At 46.4% G+C, this 20,388-nt stretch overlaps 1 protein-coding gene across 1 annotated transcript in view; it reads left to right on the forward strand.

The window, feature by feature from the left end:
• FGD3 (FYVE, RhoGEF and PH domain containing 3) overlaps window positions 1–20,388 on the forward strand; it is a 189,520-nt gene that overhangs the window by 129,105 nt on the left and 40,027 nt on the right. Inside the window, exons 7-11 of the mRNA XM_050959181.1 lie at window positions 2,802–2,958; window positions 14,019–14,157; window positions 14,928–14,986; window positions 19,004–19,150; window positions 19,924–20,016. Of these exons, the coding sequence (XP_050815138.1) occupies window positions 2,802–2,958; window positions 14,019–14,157; window positions 14,928–14,986; window positions 19,004–19,150; window positions 19,924–20,016 (595 nt within the window). The remainder of the gene's footprint in view (window positions 1–2,801; window positions 2,959–14,018; window positions 14,158–14,927; window positions 14,987–19,003; window positions 19,151–19,923; window positions 20,017–20,388) is intronic.

Here is a 20,388-nt window from a genome sequence, read left to right on the forward strand (position 1 = left end):
TTGTGTGTTCGTTCCCTGTGCAGCACCTGCCATTGGCCACTGTCAGAGGACAGGATACTGGGCTTGATGGATCTTTGGTCTGACCTAGTATGGCCGTTCTTATATTCTTAAGAGCTGTCCTCATTGACAATATTTCCACCATTTCAGTATTACAATGCCATAAGACAGCCAGACCACTTACTATTTTTATATTACTTTGGCCCTACAAGTGATTCAGTGAGGCAATCAGAAAGGCAGTGGCAAACATCAATGCATATACTTATACAAGGATGCTAGCGTGCTCTATAATGGAATAGAGTTTTGTGTGCTGTATCTAAGGCTTGATTTGATCAGTCCATTTCTTTAAGAACTAAATTGTGACTATATTAAGATTAACTGTAAATATAATTTTTACTAGAAATAGTTTCACACAATGTATGAAGGCATCTAGACAAGTTACGTAGTTCTGTAAATATGTCTATTGTCAAATCTGTTCCATTAGTGTTTTATACCTTATATCAAATTCTGTTTAACTCTGAAATTCAAATGCATTGTCTCCTGCAAGATAAACTGCTATAATCATAATTATTTTAATGTTTATGCTCCAGTTAGACCCTGAAAATTGCACCAAGTTGTAAATACAGAAGATATGGAATGCAGGAAAGGCAGGCTATTTGTAAGATAGACCTGGAAAATTAAATTTGAGATGACAAGTTGGCTGTAAAGACTTTTCTTCTTGTAGAAAGCATAGTGTGTTCTGACACTGTTGTTATATTAAACTATAAAGTCAACCGAAAGTTAACCTACTTATCTACTCTGAAATGATGGAGACAAGATCAGAGTTCACATCTTACTTTGCTGAGTCCACTCTTTTTCATATTGTACATCAGTGACCAGAGGGAATAAGCAAAAAGATTCACGTTTGAATGTGATTAGAAACTGTGGGGACAGCCATTACTAACTATGAGGAAGACTAGAGACCAGAAGGATGCTGGGAAGTCAAACGCATGCATGGGCTATTAAATGACTAGTACAGTTTAATGTAGATTAAAATTTAAGTTATGAGCTTAGTGTTGGGGTGGAATGACAAGCAGCCATTGTCTCCTAATGGCCATGACCTGCAAGACAGCCACTGGGAGAAAGGTCCTACTTTGAGAGTGAATGCAAACTTGGCATTTGCAAAAAGTTTCAGGGTATGTCTACACTACCCGCTGGATTGGTGGGCAGTGATCAATCCAGCGGGGATCGATTTATCACATCTAGTCTAGTTGTCCCCTGAACCTTCTCCCGTTGACTCCTGTAGTCTAGCGCCGCGAGAGGCGCAAGCAGAGTGAACGGGGGAGCGGCAGTAGTTGACTCACCACGGTGAAGACACCACGGTAAGTCGATCTAAATACATCGACTTCAGCTACATTATTCACATAGCTGAAGTTGTGTAACTTAGATCGATTTCCCCCACCAAATGTAGACCAAGGCTGAGAGAGTTAGACACTCATCTCCATAGAAACTTGTGCACTGAACTTCCTTTGGGCTCCTTGGAAAATCCCAGCCTACATCTATCAGTTCTAGGATTGCCACCTGGGATTGCTAATATTAGCACATAGCTATCTAAAGATGTCACTGTGCTTAAGCCTTATAATACCCATATGAGGCTGGTGAGGGTTGTCACAGACAGGAAGACTAAAGCTCAGGAAATGTGACTTGCCGTGGTCACACAGGACTGAAATAGAACCCAAATCTGCTGGTTTCCAATCCAGCCTTATTCCAACATTGTGATGGTTGGGCCAATTAACCATTATTGTAATTATTCCTTCCCTTGTGCGTGCAGTCCGCAAAAGGAATGCAAATGCACAGATAAGAGATAACACCATCTCCTGGACCCTGAATAAAATCTTTTCTAACAAGCCCTGTGTACATCCTGAGGTCTTGTCTCTCCTAGGCCTCCATTCTTGTCTGAATTCTGGCCCTCTCATGCTGCTCCAGTGGCATAAGGGGGATAGAAAGTAGCTGAAAACTTCCCCAGCCCAAGAGGGATACTGCAATGTGCTCTGCTCCTTTGTGACCCCAGTTTAAAGGGCATGTGGTAGGATGAAGGGAGGGTGACCAGGCTGGCAGCCCTCGGTGCTCAAGCTATCCAGGCTGCAGAGCAGCCCATAAATGAGTATGGGAAGCTTCTGTAAGTTAGAGTAACCCTGTGGCTTCTCCGACTCTCTTTCTGTGAGCTAGGCCAGCCCCTGTCAAGCCTTAAACTTAGGAGATATGAAAATCTAGATCCAACTTTGCTCCCAGCCCCCACTTCCTGGGGTCTGCCTCCTGAGGGGCCCAAAATATGGAGGGAGCATTTATTCAGGACATTCTGTTTCCTATATTGTTGTTTGTACTTGTGAGGAAAGTGAATTTGTGGGGAAGTTCTTCATGTATTACTGAGCTTCTGTGTCCTTCCTATGTGCTAACATGTAACCTCCAGGTGGAGTGCCTAAAGGTAACTACATGGCCTCTTTGCATCTTCAGTTCTTTGGCTATATGGAAAAAAATCACTGTGAAAAATCACAGGCTGTTTTCAGTAAATTACTTTTCTAATTGGACAAATATCTAGATTATTCTCTTAACAAAATTTCACAGAGCTGAATTCAGCCTTAGTGTAAATCTGAGTGCGCCCCTAGTGATGTCAAAAAGGAATCGCCCCTTTGTACACCAAGGCTAAAATTGGGTCAAAGTAAGTGTGTGTGTGTGTGTGTGTGAGAGAGAGAGAGAGAGAGAGAGAGAGAGCTTCTGCAATAGTGTGGGTTTCAAGACACATTTATCTGCCTTCTTTGCAATAGGAATTCAACCCCACGGCTGGGAGACATCCTTCAAAAACTAGCTCCCTTTCTGAAGATGTATGGAGAATATGTAAAGAACTTTGACAGAGCAATGGACATGGTGAACACATGGATGCAGCGATCATCTCCGTTTAAAGATGTTGTTCAAAATGTACAGGTATAAAGCCATTCCTTTTACTACATCTCCAGCTTGATGAGATTTTAATTCTTTTTGCCTTTCCAGTTCTAGCACTCCACAGTGGGTTACTGGGTAATGTTCCTATTGTTCTGAAATATAAATATAGTAAAAATCCTTTCTTCTCCTTCTGCACGTGACATACATCACTACACAGGTGGAGTATTTCTCTAACAGGATTTGGGGACTCCCTGTAAGCCATAACAGTAATGCCAAGTTACTCTAATTTTCGTCAGTTTTATTCCCTTTGTTTACAGAGATTTTAAAAACATTGAATGTATCTCCTTTATTATTGTAAAAACTTAATAATGAGTTTGTCCCTAAGGCAAAAAAGGAATAGGAGAGGGATACTGTCGATATACACGTAAATTAATCTTTTTAAAATTCCTTTCCCTTCTTATTAATAAAACACTAATTTTAAAGTGAAAAATGTAAAGCCTAATACATATCTTGCTTTTCTTTGCTTGTTTGCGGTGGGCACCTCATTCTCCTTGGATGATGGAAGTAGAGCATTCAGTTTCATTTTTATTTCTAGTCAATTTAACTTTCTGGTGCTTATGCTGTAGCACAGAGCTCTTGTTTGGGCTAACCATTTTTCAGGAGAATGATTTACCTAAAACTGTCAATTGTAATGAAAAATAACAATGAAACCCTTTCTGCTCACATCAATATGCTTTGTACATTTTTTCCCGTAGCTTTCTTTGCATGAGTCTGGAGCCAGCTAAGTTAGGAATGTAGTTGAGGCCCAGCATGTATGCAGGTGCAGGGAGAGCATCCACTGTTCTTTGCAAAGAACAGCGATTAGCAGGGAGAGGGTTAATGCTTTCTGTCTGTGCACAGAGGAAAGACCACAGCGGCATGCCTGAAATGCAAGGATGGTCCTGGTGGTAGGGCTGGCCCAGCTGTCATGATTCTTCCCCCCTCCCCCCACCTGCAAGAGGAGAAGTGTGCCAGGGCTGGCTACCAATGTGAGTCAGAAGCTCCTTCCTGGAGCCAGTGGAGAGGAAGGAAAGAGGGGAGAATATGAATTGGGAAAGTTGTCCTTCTTCGAGTGCTTGCTCATATCCATTCCAATTAGGTGTGCGCGCGCCGCGTGCACGTTCGTCGGAGACTTTCTACCCCAGCAACACCCGGTGGGCCAGCAGGTCGCCCCCTGGAGTGGCGCCGACACGGCGCCTGATATATACCCCTGCTGGCCCGCCCGCTCCTCAGTTCCTTCTTACCGCCCATGTCGGTCGTTGGAACTGTGGAGCATGGCTAGCCATTCTCCACCTCCCTAGCGTTTCACTCTTCTGCACTCTAGTGTATATAGTTCAGTTATTATAGTAATAGTTGTAGTTATAAAGTTAAGTAAGCATAGTTGTAAATAGTTATACTGAGGATCGGGGGTTCGCCCCTTTTTCCTCCCCTCGGTGCCGGGGCCCATGCCCGGTTCACCTGGCTTTAAGCCTTCTGCGGCCTGTCATCGGCCGATGCCAACAGGAGATCCGCACGACTCCTGCCTGAGGTGCCTAGGCGAGTCCCACCTTGTGGACAAGTGTCGGATCTGCAAGGCGTTCAAGCCCCAAACGAAGAAGGAGCGGGACAGTTGCCTGAAGCAGATCCTGATGGAGGCAGCGCTGACTCCCCCACCGTCGGCACCGACTCCGGCACCGGGACCAAGTGTCGCCTCCGCTCCGGACCACCCGGCGCCGGCGAAGGCTCCAACTTCCCGCTCGGCACCGGCCCGGCACCCTAGCCAGCACCGCTCCCTCTCCCCGAGGAGCAAAAAGCACAGGGCTCCTGCGGTGCCTGCAACTGCACCACAGTCAGAGCGTGCCTCAAAACCTGACCGCCCGGCACCGTCATCCGCCGCGGCACCGAGCGTCGTCGCACCGTCGACTCCGGCCCCTCAGAGACCGTTGAGTCCGGTGCCTTTCAGCTCCCCAGTGAGGACAGGGGTCGAGCTTGTCGCGCCCTCCACGCCGGAGACCTTCTCAGCGGCACGCAACATCATCGCATTGACAGAGCCCGAGCTGCCCCAACCCCCGGCACCGCCGGTGCGGGTATCCAATCGTTGGGCAAGCCCGCCATGGTACGGCCGCATTCGCCGGGTACTACCGGGCATCGGTCCCGTTCCAAATCGAGGGACCACTCCCAGCGTCGCCACTCGAGATCTAGACGCCGCTCGCAGTCCTGGGACTGCTACCTGCGGCACCGGTCGTACTCGCGGCACCGTTCAAGATCCCGGTCGCCGTCGTACTACTCTCGGCACCGGTCTAGATCGCGGCACCGACGTTCATACCGCAGCCGATCCCGGCACGGCAGCGGACGGCACCAGTCGACCTCCTGGCACCGAGCCGGTAGCAGGTCCCGGTCTAGATCACGGTACCGCCATGACTCCCGGTACCGTTCACCAGCACAGCGCAGCGACGTCGGGATGCGCAGAGGCTTGCCACAGTCATCGGCGGCTCCTCCATGGCCTTTGAGGCACTCGTCCGCTTCTTCCCATATGGACAGCGCCTCTTACGGGGGTTCGGATGTTCACGCCCACACGGACCAGGGTCCACCTCAATGGTCCTTTTGGACGCCCTGGGCATACCACCAAGCCCAGGGCCAACCTTCGGGACAAGCTCGCTCCAACCCATCGGAGCGTCGTGCACCAGAGGCCACAATCAGTCGGCCCCCCCTCTCAGGTATGGAGGAAGACCCCACGGATACCCTGGTGCAGCAGGATGCCCGGGAAACGGAGGCCCCTCTGGACGAGGCTTCCGTGCAAGAACCACTCCTCCCTGGGGTGTCTTCGTCCTCGTCCCCGGATGAGGCAGTAGCAGGCACATCTTCATCAAGGCCCCCGCCGATTGATCTCCGGGCACATCAGGACCTGCTGAGGCGAGTTGCCCAGAACATAAACCTTCCTGTAGAGGAAGTCCCGGAAGTAGAGGACCCGGTAGTAAGCATCCTCTTGGTGGAGGCACCGACCAGGGTAGCCCTCCCCTTCATTAAGTCGATCCAGGCGAAGGCGGACACCATCTGGCAGTCTCCGGCCTCCATTCCACCCACTGCCCGCGGCGTGGAAAGGAAGTATATGGTACCATCCAAGGGGTATGAGTACCTCTACGTACACCCCGCTCCCTGCTCCTTGGTGGTACAATCAGTCAACAAGCGGGAACGCCACGGCCAACAGGCTCCTGCACCAAAATTCAGGGAAGCCAGGCGCATGGACTTGCTGGGCCGTAAAATTTATTCTGCTGGAGGCCTTCAGCTCCATGTGGTGAACCAGCAGGCCCTCCTGAGCCGTTACAGCCACAACACCTGGGAGGCTGTCGGCAAATTTACAGAGCTGCTCCCCCAGGACTCACGCCAGGAATTTTCATCTCTCCTGGAAGAGGGCAGGAGGGTCGCCAGGACCTCGCTACAGGCGTCCTCAGATGCCGCAGATTCAGCAGCGAGGACTCTGGCGTCGGGCGTAGCCGTGCGCCGTATATCGTGGCTGCAGTCTTCCGGACTACCGCCGGAGCTACAATACACAATCCAGGACCTGCCATTCGACGGGCAGGGCCTCTTCTCTGAAAAGACGGATCCCAGGCTACAGAGCCTGAAGGATAACCAGGTCATCATGCGTTCACTGGGAATGCACACACCCCAGACTCAGAGAAGGCCATTCCGCACCTACCATCAGCGCACTTACCCCCCGCCTCGCCCCAGACAAGATTTCAACCGGAGGCGAGGCCGGCCAAATCGTAGACGGCAGTCAGGTCCTCAAAGGGGTAACACTTCCGGGTCCGAAAAGCAACTGCAGGGACCCAAGGCGAAATTTTGAAGGTGCGCCCGAGAGCAGCTTACCAATCCCCTCTCTGGATCCATTTCATTTCCTCAACCGCCTCCGCCACTTCCTACCGTCATGGTCCCAGCTGACTTCGGATCGTTGGGTCCTGAGCATGGTGCAGTTTGGTTACCATCTTCAGTTTGTTTCTCCACCCCCCTCCCATCCTCCCTCTGCGTCCCTCTTCAGGGACCCCTCTCACGAGCATCATATCGTCCAGGAGGTTCGCAAGCTCCTGTCCATTGGGGCTATAGAGGAGGTGCCAAGGGAGCTAAGGGGCAAAGGGTTTTATTCCCGGTACTTCTTAATCCCCAAGTCAAAAGGGGGCCTACGACCCATCCTGGACCTGTGAGGCCTGAACAATTCATCAAAAAGTTCAAGTTCCGCATGGTATCCTTAGGAACCATCATCCCTTCCCTGGATCCCGGAGATTGGTACGCCGCTCTCGACATGAAGGATGCGTACTTCCACATTGCGATCTTCCCCCCGCACAGACGGTATCTCCGCTTTGTGGTGAATCAGGACCACTACCAGTTCACAGTCCTCCCCTTTGGGCTCTCCTCGTCCCCCCGGGTATTCACCAAGTGTATGGCGGTCGTCGCTGCTGCCCTGCGATGTCGTCGTATCCATGTCTTCCCTTACCTCGACGACTGGCTCATTCGAGGCACGTCGGAAGAGCAGGTGACCGGGCACATCACCATCATCATGGAGCTGTTTGCGAGCCTAGGCCTGACCATCAATCCGGACAAGTCCACTCTGGTGCCTATGCGGAGCATAGAATTCATAGGGGCAGTGCTGGACTCCAACCTCGCGACGGCCAGCCTCCCCCGGCACCGATTCCAAGCCATAGTGTCCATGGTCACAAGCCTGCGGGCCTTCCCGACCACATCTGCTTGAGCGTGCCTCGCTCTCCTGGGGCACATGGCCGCATGCACCTTCGTCACCAGACATGCAAGACTCTGCATGCGCCCGTTGCAGACCTGGCTCACGTCGGTCTATCGACCAGGCAGGGATGCCATAGACACAATCGTAACGATTCCACCGAATGTTCTAGGCTTCCTAGACTGGTGGACAACGCCCTCCCAAGTGTGTGTGGGCCTAGCGTTTCACGCCCCACAGCCCTCAGTATCCCTGACAATGGACGCATCATCGCTGGGCTGGGGTGCGCACCTGGGGACCCTGCGTACACAGGGTCTGTGGTCACAGAGAGAGTTGACTCTTCATATCAATGTGCGGGAGCTATGGGCTGTTCGCCTAGCATGCCAGACATTCCAACGCCATTTGCACGGTCGTTGTGTTGCGGTATTCACGGACAACACAACGGCCATGTATTACATCAACAAGCAGGGCGGGACCCGGTCCTCCCCGCTGTGTCAGGAAGCAATACGTCTGTGGGACTTTTGCATAGCCCACTCTATTCATCTAGTGGCCTCCTTTCTCCCGGGAGTGCGGAACACCCTTGCGGATCACCTGAGCAGATCCTTTCTGTCCCACGAATGGTCCATCCGTCCGGACGTCCTGTATGTCATTTTCCAGAGGTGGGGGTTTCCCCAGATAGACCTGTTCGCCTCCAGATCGAACAGGAAATGCCAGGTGTTCTGCTCGCTACAGGGTCGCTCCCCGGGCTCCCTGTCGGACGCGTTCCTCATACCGTGGACAGGTCGTCTTTGCTACGCCTTTCCACCCTTCCCTCTTGTCCATCGAGTCCTGATCAAGGTCCGGAGAGATAAGGCCCGCCTCATCCTGATCGCTCCGGCGTGGCCGCGGCAGCCTTGATACACCATGCTGCTCGATCTGTCCCTGGCGAATCCGATTGCCCTACCTCTTTGGGCGGACCTGATCACGCAGGACTTCGGCAGGATGCGCCATCCGAATCTACAGTCCCTCCATCTGTCTGTATGGCTCCTGGCTGGTTAAGCCAGTCCGAGTTGCGCTGTTCCGATGCAGTACAACAAGTGTTGTTGGGCAGCAGGACGCCTTCCACGCATTCAACCTACCTAGCAAAATGGAAACGCTTCTGCTGCTGGTGCAGTCAGCACGGCCACGACCCACTCGCCGTGCTAGTCCCCACCATCTTGGACTACGTGTGGTCTCTCAAGCAGCAGGGCTTGGCGATCTCCTCTCTATGCGTACACCTCGCTGCTATATCCACCTTCCACCCAGGCGAGGCTGGCAAGTCTGTATTTTCTCACCCAATGGTGTCAAGATTTATCAAGGGCCTGGAGCGACTCTACCCTCAGGTCAAATGGCCTACCCCTACTTGGGACCTGAACCTGGTCCTAACCAGGCTCATGGCGCCCCCCTTCGAACCCTTAGCCACATGCTCACTGCTGTACCTATCCTGGAAGGTGGCCTTCCTAGTCGCTATTACATTGGCCTGGCGAGTCTCGCAGCTTCGGGCTCCGACCGTGGACGCTCCGTATACGGTGTTCCATAAGGACAAGGTACAGCTGCGACCGCACCCGGCGTTCCTCCCTAAGGTCGTCTCCGCCTTCCGTATTAGCCAAGACGTCTTCCTGCCAGTCTTTTACCCAAAGCCGCATTCATCCCGAAGAGAGCAACAGCTCCACTCCTTGGATGTCCGAAGAGCTCTCGCGTTCTACATTGAGAGAACTAAACCCTTCCGGCATTCACCACAATTGTTTGTGGCAGTAGTGGAACGCATGAGAGGCATGGCAATCTCCTCCCAGCGTATTGCATCCTGGGTCACGTTCTGCATCAGGACATGTTACGACTTGGCCAGTGTGCCAACAGGACCCCTTACCGCCCATTCTACCAGGGCTCAGGCTTCCTCAGCCGCGTTTTTGGCTCATGTCCCCATACAGGAAATCTGCCGTGCGGCCACATGGTCTTCTGTGCACACCTTCGCATCACACTATGCGCTGGTACAGCAAGCTAGAGACGATGCCGCTTTTGGCGCAGCGGTTTTACAGTCCGCAACGTCTCACTCCGACCCCACCGCCTAGGTAAGGCTTGGTAATCACCTAATTGGAATGGATATGAGCAAGCACTCGAAGAAGAAAAGACGGTTACTCACCTTTGTAACTGTTGTTCTTCGAGATGTGTTGCTCATATCCATTCCACACCCGCCCTCCTTCCCCACTGTTGGAGTAGCCGGCAGGAAGGAACTGAGGAGCGGGCGGGCCAGCAGGGGTATATATCGGGCGCCGTGTCGGCGCCACTCCAGGGGGCGACCTGCTGGCCCACCGGGTGTTGCTGGGGTAGAAAGTCTCCGACGAACGTGCACGCGATGCGCGCACACCTAATTGGAATGGATATGAGCAACACATCTCGAAGAACAACAGTTACAAAGGTGAGTAACCATCTTTTCTACCAGACTTGTACTACAAATGCCCTTTTTTACCTCAATCATCTGTCTAATCTTGGACTAAGCGAGATTTTGATTATTCTGAGTGGGGTCTGAAAAGCTAAATGCTCCTTTTGGTTGAAATTTGAGACTGGCACATGGGCACCAAACGGAGCATTGCTTGTGTAATTTGTCTGAGAGGTCTGGAGTGTACTCCTTGCAGGACTCCTTGATTCTTTCTGCTTGTGCTAGCAGACTGTCTCGGCTCACTTCCACTTTGCCCCTAATGCTCCAAACCTTCCTGGCCCAGTTCTCCAGAACATTGCACAACTGATCTTTACATTTTGATCTAAAAACCTGTTGTCCCTTTAAAACAGAGCAGTGTTGCGCAAGGCACAGTCCCACTGACTTCAGTTTGCATCCGGCCCCTTAGTGAAGGTTCCTTTCTCAAGCATATGGAAGCCCCACCGTGACTCATTATTTGTCTTACTTCCTGCAGCAAGGAGATGTATATTTCCCTAAAATTCTGCTATGTCTCCTCTGTCACATCACCAAACAGGCTAACCACACAAATGGTTCACATTAGCTGTCAGAGCCTACAAAACATGCCTGCAGCTATCTGCGATCATGAGTGTCCTGTGCTGCCCCATGAAAAGAGTTCTTGACAAGTAAGTTTAACACAGAGGTTATATCTGGAGCTTCAGTTCTGAAGCCCAGTGGTGGTAAACTAATGGCAACACTGTTAACTATTTCACTGCTGATTATTTTAGCAGAGATGTGCAGCTTGCTGGCTAGATCTCCAGCTGGTATGTCAATAGGCCCTGGTCTATTGCCTGAGGATTTACTCAGCATGTTTGTTCCGCAAATCTCAGCTGCCTCTCTGGTGCCCTCTTACCAGCTTTTCCTTTATCTTTGCCCCCATAGCTGTTGTGACATGTATTGTCATGGTCAGTACAAAAGCCTGTAGCCTCTCACAAATGGAAAATGCAGCAGAGCGTAAAACAAATTGGATTTAATGTCAGCATATGAGCTACTGAACTGATTGTATTTATTTTCATATTTAATTAATTTCAAACATGACATTTTCATTTTAAATGAAGCTGCCGTAGGATTTCCTGTCTCTGATGCCAGCACATGAAAGAACCCAGGAACCTTGCTATAGAGAATTAGTTCCACTTTTCCATGGAGGCCATGGAGATAGAGTAGGGGGGGACTTCAATTACAGATAGAAAATGTCCAGTGGTTTAATGTGATTTCTGTTGGTTAGTCCTTTGACCTTGCTTTGCAAAACACCACTTGAAATGTGTTGTAATTCTTCAGAAATGCACTGTCACTCATGTTTTATTGCTTAATTATGAAATTCCATGCAGGTTGTTAATAGCACTCTAGGGATTGTTGAATGGCATCATTTTTCAGGTTGAGGAATTAGCAATAATTAAATTGAGCTCATAGACACCTGACCTTTTTTACTGCAAAAAGCCATAACTGATCACAAGCTATTGATTGTTTACTTTAGGCAACCTTAAAGATAAATACATCCTGATGTTACCATTATATCCAACTTCTGGGGCTCAGTCCTGCTAGGTGTTGAGTGCCCCCAATGCCTATTACAGGCTCAAACCTTACATTACTGACCAAAATGACACACTGATTTTTCTGAAGTCATAGGAGATTTGTACAATCTCCTGTCTTAACAGAGAGACTGTTTCTTTGCTTTGTGAGAACTTGCTTTTCATGCACATCTGGTACCGTTGCTGAGGTTTTTTTAGTATTCACAGGTTTCACACCATTCTGCAGCCCGACTCTCACTTGAATTTATTTAATGCTGAACTTTGAAATGCCTGTTGCTTCCTTTTAGATGAAATGGATTCTGAAGATAAGAGACATGGTGCTTTATTCTTAGTTGTTGCAGTAGAGCTGGGCAAAACACTTGCATGTAAAATCTCACCAGTTTCTTCTCCACCCTATTCTTTGTCCAAATGTTGAATTTTTCAAATTTTCACATCAACATTAATTATTGATTTGTCTAAAAGTAACACCCACTGACTCCGAATAGGGGTCATACAAATAGATTGTAAGAAATGATCCCTGCCCTTAAGAGTTTACAATCTAACTAAAACAAGATACAGCTCACCCTCTTGTTGCAACGAACGCATAGAAGAAATGGTGTGTGGGTGGGTATCACTGAGAAGGAAAAGTGACTACATAAGAAGTGGTTGTATGGATTAATTAATTGTATATGCAGTAAGAGAAAACAAAGCACCTGATTTTCACTGGAGTCTAAGTTTGACTTCCTCTTATATACTGAGACCTGTCGATGCTCACTTTGGGGCACTAATGAGTCTACATGAAATGGAAGCAATTGGGTTTTTGTGATTGCAGATTCCATCAGCTGTGCTTGAGCTTACAGGAGTTAGCAAACCATGTGTGTACATGTACTATCACACATACACTTGCATAAATAAAAGAGTTATATAAAATACCCCCCTGTTTAGCCATGATCAGTTGGCAGTTTTCTGTGGGCGTCCTAGTAGAAGTGAATTTTAATGAAGGATTAGAAGGATGACTGGGTATTGGCTTTGAGGGCTAGTTTGAAGATGCTGTTGGAGGCATGATAGAAAAAGGTGTGAAGATGCTTGTTGGGGAATTGGGCAAAAGGGCAATAGAGCATGTCATCCTTGTGGGGGGATACATGATGCAGTAAGATACAAAAGCGAATAAGGGAGTAGTATAATTCTCCATTTTACTTTTCTCTTCCTGGAATCTTTAATTCTTTCCCTCCCAATCGTGGCATCTGAGAAATGTTATGCTGTAGAACTCTGAAAGATAATAAATTCAGCTCAACCACTATAAACAGCAATTGTGTTCGGTGCATGGTGACAGATTATTTTTAAAGTACATTTACATCTTTGAATTACTGGAAAGATGGCTAATATTTTTCTGTCAGGTATTTCTCTCATTATCTCCCAGAATCAGGCAAGTCAGCATTATATCTTCAGCTTTAAAATTTATGAGAAATATTGGAAATACTTGACACAAGCATCTTTTGGCTGAGGAATAGAATACAGAAATTAATGTGGTGGGTTGAGGGGATGCTAGTATTCAAACAGAAATATATGACTTGACCAAAACTTTGTCCAAAGGATTTATTTTACTAGATAGGCTGAAGTAGTAATTCCATAGAGGAAACATGTGTTTGTAGTTAAGAGACTACAATTGAGGAGTTGTGGGTTCAGTTCATGGCTTTTCCAGAGACTTCCCATGTGCCATGGAACCAATTACTTAATCTTTCATTGCCTCACTTTGCCCACCTGTAAAACAGGTATATTACATCCTTACCATGAATATTGTGGATATAAATACTTGGCATAGTATAAGTACTATGATGATTGGGGCCTGATGAGTGCCTTGATAGGTAACCATTTAATAAAATAATAAGCATGCTCAGTCTTTAAACCAACCCCAGACTGGTCAAGTGAAACAGGGATGCAGTGTCATGTCTTAGAAGCTTATACAAATGACTTTTATTTTCAGTCTTTGTGCTGTTTGTACAATAAATGTTAATAAGGGAGAAGAAGTATTTTTGTGCCTCTGTGTTTATTGCATTAGTCATATGATTTCTGATTCCACTTGGTCTCCTAGGGCCAAGTTCTAACAAGGGACCCACAAAAAGTCTTGTACACACCAACGCAGGAGAATTTTTAATAAAAAACAGGAGAATTACTGTAAATTTATAACAATTGGTAGAGAAGTAAGGACCAACTGTCTACATTAAACACTTCTTAAAAACTTATTAGATTGTAGATTGACAGTGTCCCTTCATTTGTGTGGGTGCTAATGTGATTTTTTTTTTATTACAGTTTGAGTTGGGGAAAAAAACATACAAAGAAACAACATAATCCTTGCATAATTGTTTTCTCTGAGTTACAGAAACAGGATGTGTGTGGGAACCTGACATTGCAGCATCATATGCTTGAGCCTGTGCAGAGAATTCCTCGCTATGAGCTTCTTCTAAAGGATTATCTAAAGAAACTTCCAGAAGAGTCTCCAGACAGGAAGGATGCTGAAAGTAAGTATAGCTTCCATGATCTGCATCATGAATGTGAACCATTTTGTTGGGAGGAATCATGTTCTTGTGTAGTCTTGACTTCAAAGTTCAGATGTCGTTAACAGTAAATGAGACAATTGTAGATGCATAGACTGAATTAACTGTTTGAACATGGCAGAGAAGCTATGCTAGATGGAAATCACAGTTCTAAAAATCAGGACAACTTTACCAAATAAGCAATGACAGAATACTATAGTCTATACCAGAGACACAGGACATTAAATTACCTTTATGGTGGTTTGGTGGAGGAAAACAGAAATTGTCTGACATGTGAGTATTTTCTAGGGATTCAGGACCACATGACATTAAGCTGGGAGGGAAAAAGAATATTCCTTTATTGATTTGCAACAGCTTGGAATCGTCTCAAGAAATGCAATGCATGTAGGCCCTGATTCAGCAAAGCACTTCAGCACATGTGTAAAAGGTCTTAACTGGGACTTAAATTACAGTTTTATGAAAGGGAAATGGTTCCTAAATGGTCAGTTTTCCCCTTTATGTGCTCTTTTGCTTCTTGTCTGGAATTGTAAATAGAACAGGATAAAATAAAATATCATTTACATGCCTGCTAAGCATGCTAATGTGATTCTGTGTATCAGGGCTTACAAATGTTCCATTTAATTCAAGGGAGCGCAGAATTCAGCAGGTCTTTCGCAGCGGAAACTTGTATATCAGGAAAATAAAAATTGTGCTATTAACTGATAGATTTAAGAGTGCTGCTACCTTTATTGCAGAATCGCTGGAGCTCATTTCTACAGCAGCAAACCATTCAAATGCAGCCATCCGAAAGATGGTGAGTAGAAATTGTGTAATGGAATCATGATGTGACCCATTAACTGAGATCCTTGGTTCAGTCAATTATTCTCTTATTGCCACATCTTCTATTAAAGAAAGGCTTTAGTTCTGGGGAAATTATATCAGACTTAAATAGAAATTGAGGAGCCTTATACCTGTGTTCCATAAATGCTCCTGCCATTGTTACCACACAGTGAAGTTTTTGTGTGCCAAGATTTCATATACCTCACATCAGTCTCAAAACAGAGGCAGTTAAGGAATGTGGGAGAGATGAGGAAGAAATATTTGCAAAAAAAAGGTCTGTCTTTTGCACTGAAAAATTTTGAAACTAGAAATTTTTTTGACTAGTTCAACTCAAAGTGTGCCTGCAATTTTTCACATGTAATTTTTTGGGCATACAAAACCTCTTCATTTGTGCCTAGTCTTTATATGCGTAAACACAGTGGTCCCCAACCTTTTCATCTGGCGAGCGCCAGATGAAGAACCGTGGCGGCAGTGGAGCATCCGCCGAAATGCCACCGAATTTCTGCGGCTTTTCGGCGGCAACGTCTCTTGATGATGTCGCTTGTCGGCGGCAAGCAGCGTCATCGAGAGGCGTTGCCGCCAAAACGCTGCAGAAATTCGGCAGCATTTCGGTGGATACTCCACCGCCGGCCAGGACGCAGGCGCATTTAGATGCCCTCGTGGGCACCGCGTTGGGGACCCCTGGTGTAACAACGTTTAATGTGCGTATTCAAAGTTGCAGACATTACTTTTGAAAATGTAGTCCTATGTGTCTAAAGTTAGGCCACCAGAATTGGAGATGACTTTATATTACCCTCCTAAAACATAGGGTCACATTTTCAGTGAGACTTCAATCTGGCCTCCACAGCCCTGTTTGTACACTAACAATTCTGCACAGTTAAAATAAGGGAGGGGGGCGGTTTGTGCTTGCAGATCGTATCACTTGTGTGTGTGCACGTGGATGTGTAAGAGGTCTAAAACACTAAATGCTATTGTTCATGCCCATGGATTATTTGTGGATGCAGCATCATTGTTGTTTTCAAAATCAGGCCTGTAGTATTCTACGTAACCGTAAAATGATCTCAAGAAAACACCCTTTATTCTATAAAGGGCATACTATCCTCTCTTTTAAAGGTGGTTTTTGCCTAAAAATGTTTGGAAAAAACACTCAAAATTACCGCCATACATTTTCACCCTACGTAATTTGTATTATATTTTTCATGTCAGATTGCCTTATCATATGGTTTCTATTTTCCCCCATCTATATATCTGGCATTTTCTACCTTTTTCTCATGCTCTTGTTACTTTGAGTAAAATAATTCTAGACAATGTGTTGAATAACACACTTACACCTCAGTGTGTCCAAACTAGAAGAATTAGTTGTAGCTTCCTCTTGTCAGCATGGCTGGATGACACATTATCAAATCCCCACTTCCTCCATCCCCGAGACATCATGAGACTACTTTTCCTCTTGCTGGTAACCAGCTAATGTCTGTGTCTTTTCACATGTTAAAGGGTTTAGGAACCATCTATTTCTGTTTGAATTCTGTTCTTTCCTAGATTTTCTCTCCTATAGCTTTTGGTATAAATGTTATCAACTTTGTGTTTACCTTCTCCGCTGCTGGTAGCAATTATTTCACTAGGCTGTAGGGCCACAAATACCAGGTATTTGTGCTTATAGTGGAGGAACATATTTTATAGACCTTCATTACATCCCATATGTGAAGCAGCCACCCCATTACCACACTGGTGGGTACTATATAGAAATATAAAGGAATAATGCAACTATCAGGAGGATGTGTGGAAATAGAACTTTCCAAGATTTTCTTCTCAACTCTGAGTGGTCTGCAAAGAGATCTGGGGTGAAGGTCATTTACTTTATTCCACCTAACTATAGCTGGCCAGACCCTGAGGTCCTTACTCAGTTTTAAACCAGGAAATGCCCACTGTAGGCAGTAAGTTCCTCTACAGTTAACGGGATTTGCCTGAGCTAACGCTTAGGAAAAACTAAATGAGGAGCTCAGGGTTTGGCCCAGTGGCTCATGAATTTGTTTTGTCCCCTAACACGAAAACTTGTTATCCCCAGGATGCCCTCTTCTACTGCTGTGCAGGGATTGAGGCACAAGAAGTGCTTTTGGAATGTAGAGGGGGAAGATAGGGTTCATTCAGGGCAGCGTAGCATATGGTGGAATACCCACTGCTAAAGGCTGTATCCTATATGTGCACTGGAAGTAGCATGCAAGCCTGCTGCTAATGTATGGATCAGCAGACAAGATCAGGCCTTAAACATAATACAACCAAAAGGAGGGTAAGAACTCTAACAAAATGCTCTAATTCCTAGACCTGGATTAAAAAAATCTCGTTGATTTCCCTTCCATAGGTTCACAACTTTTGTAGTGATGGAAGATATTATAACAGTTGCTTCAGAATTTGATTACAATAATGTATCTTGCCTAGCATGCAGAGAACTGTTAGGATTTTATACTGCCCACTACCACAAGATTGTCTGAGCTCCTCCTACACAAAATGGATTGGTAATAGTGGATTTCAAGGGGCCTTGAGCTCCTCTCTCTTTTTGGAACATAAAAACTCTGCTTGGACTACGGCCTTTTGTTTGGTTGGTTGACTTGTTTGTTTCGGGTCTTATTGTTTTTCTTTTTGCTTTGCTGTTTATAAATGTGATTTATTTTTGGAGTGGGGAGGGCGATATCTGTTATCTATGACAGAGTGCCTTAACTGAATGAGAGAACACTGTACCAGACTTTATTAAGCACTTCCAAAACCCCAGTTTCATATGCATGAACAAATTCAGATGTTCAGTGCACAGGGGCTTGTATGTGACTTTTTTTTTATTTAACGTATCCGTAAAAGACTTTGATGGAACATGTCTACCAGCTTGTAGTTTAAATGAACTGAAACTCCCCAAGCACGATTGTTTGGCTGATTTTGCAACTGCTTGGAGAATTAAGAATCTTTCCTATTTCAATTTGTTAAAGCTATTGAAAAACTGGTAGTAGTAAATGCCAGTGGATGAACTGGACAGCTTTACAAGACTGGTCAATGAGCAGGGAAGCTAAGAATGTTTACAGGGTTGAATATAAAGCAGGCATGTGGTGGTGGTGTTTGTGCTATAGAGCTGAAATTCACTCCTGTGCAAAGATCCTGACCACTGTTTATGCAACCGTTAAATTACCCTAAAACCATATTTTGAGAATTTACATAGGACTTAAGTGCTGCATAGGCTTTGTGCTGGCCCTTATAGGGTAAATTTTACCCTAATGGGGAGTTCTTCACACTTGGAATGCAGAGTTCCTCTATTGAGCCACCATAAGCTCAGGTGCTAGAATCTTGCAACCAATGCAGAGTAATTATGTTCATGGTGCTGGCAGGTGGATCTCGTTAGCACAGATGAGACTACAAGAGAGGGTGGAGCATTGATCTGAGACTGAGAGCTGGAATAGAAAAGATCACACATGGAAACACAGGAATTGCCAGACTTTGAGAGAAAGCGTAGGCTGAGATTTATATTGTGTTACTGTTGGGTTAGCATTAAAGCCAAACTCCAAGAAAGAGTTAAGTGTAAACTACACTCAGTGTGTGCGAGCTCTTTTTGGAGCAGGGTAGGAACTCCAGCTGCTCACGGTGTGCTGCTGGTTCATTCTTTGACTATACTGGACTTAACATCTTTACTTTCATTGGTACGTGTTTAATATTGGATAGGAAAGATCCAAAATCATCCAGATAATTTCAAATAGACTGACCAAAACATGCAGTTGTTATATTTCAAGCAAAGAATGAGACAAAAGTGACCACAGTAGAGAAGTGAGACTGTTGAAGAGTATGGAACAGCAATATATTTTTGAAGGTAGATCTTTCATCCTCCTCCATAATGTGTTTGTTTCCATGCGTATTTGGATAGTACTCTCAAAAAATGATATTTTGGGTAACAGAGAAGTGAAGTAACTTTAACAAAAATTGCTGATTGGATAGACATTACGTTCTGCACTTATAGGAAAAGATGCACAAGCTGTTAGAAGTATATGAGCGACTTGGGGGTGAAGAGGATATTGTTAACCCGGCCAATGAACTCATTAAAGAAGGCCATATCCAGAAACTCTCAGCTAAGAACGGCACAGCTCAGGATAGGTACTTGTATCTGGTGAGTTTCTTTCCAATTTATTCACACTCAGGTATTCAGTGTTACTGCTATGAAACATTCTCTCCTTTCCTCTCTCTCTGATCACAGTCCAAAATGCAGTGGCCAGCTCTACCCAGATGCCCCTCCACCCTCTCTTCTCCATGGATTTTTCTTTCCTGTTTGATTTGGGGTTAACTCTCTGAAACACGTTGTGTAAAAATGAACTGCATTAAATTATTTATAATAGTTGCATTTTGTTATGAGACACCAGAGCCCTGACTCTGAGTCATGATGCTTTGCAATCAAAATGTGGATCCCTTCCTATCTGTATCATCTAGCCCAGGGGTGGCCAACTGGTGGCTCCAGAGGATCTTCAGAAGTTAATATGCGGCTCCTTGTATAGGCACCGACTCCGGGGCTGGGGCTACAGGCGCCAACTTTCCAGTGTGCCGGGGGTGCTCACTATTCAACCCCTGGCTCTGCCACAGGCCCTGCCCCCACTCCACCCTTTTCTGCCCCCTCCTCTCAGCCTGCCGTGCCCTCGCTCCTCCCCCATCCCCCTCAGAGCCTCCTGCTCACCATGAAACAGCTGATTGGGAGGTGCGAGGAGGGAGGGGGAGGTACTGATCACTGGGGTTATCAGTGGGTGTGATGCACTGGGAGTGGAGTGGGGGTTGGGAAGCTAATGGGGGGCTGCTGACTTACTGTGGCTCTTTGGCAATGTACATTGATAAATTCTGGCTCCTACTCAGGTTGCCTCCCCTGATCTAGTACATATCTTTTCTCCACTACAGTTTAACAGCATGGTGTTATACTGTGTGCCAAAACTGAGGCTGATAGGCCAGAAGTTCAGTGTTCGAGAAAAGATGGACATTGCAGGCCTGCAGGTTGGTATCTACTTTTTGTGCTTAATCGCAGTTCTTCTCTATAGCCAAAAGGGCAGTGACGCATTGGCTTTGGGGCTGATGCCAGTCCATGGCTGGAAGTTGATAATACTCCTGACTATAAGGCAGCTAGGCGTCATCACAGAATTATCTGCCTGTGCTAGTCCATTAGCTTATTCTGTCACCCTGGGGAGCTAGGCTGTCAGTAACAGTGCCACTCCGATTAAGTTGATGGTGTCACAGCAATCAGCTTTTTCACTCTTCAGCTTGGGGTTTGGTTTGGAAATGAGCTCAAACTTCGAGGTCTAAGGGTTGGTTGAATGTTGTCAGGAAACCAAAATTAGGTCAGTATCCTCAAGAGGTGTACCAATAAAC

The sequence above is a fragment of the Gopherus flavomarginatus genome, chromosome 6, assembly GCF_025201925.1.
Source record: "Gopherus flavomarginatus isolate rGopFla2 chromosome 6, rGopFla2.mat.asm, whole genome shotgun sequence".
Taxonomy (NCBI): domain Eukaryota; kingdom Metazoa; phylum Chordata; order Testudines; family Testudinidae; genus Gopherus; species Gopherus flavomarginatus.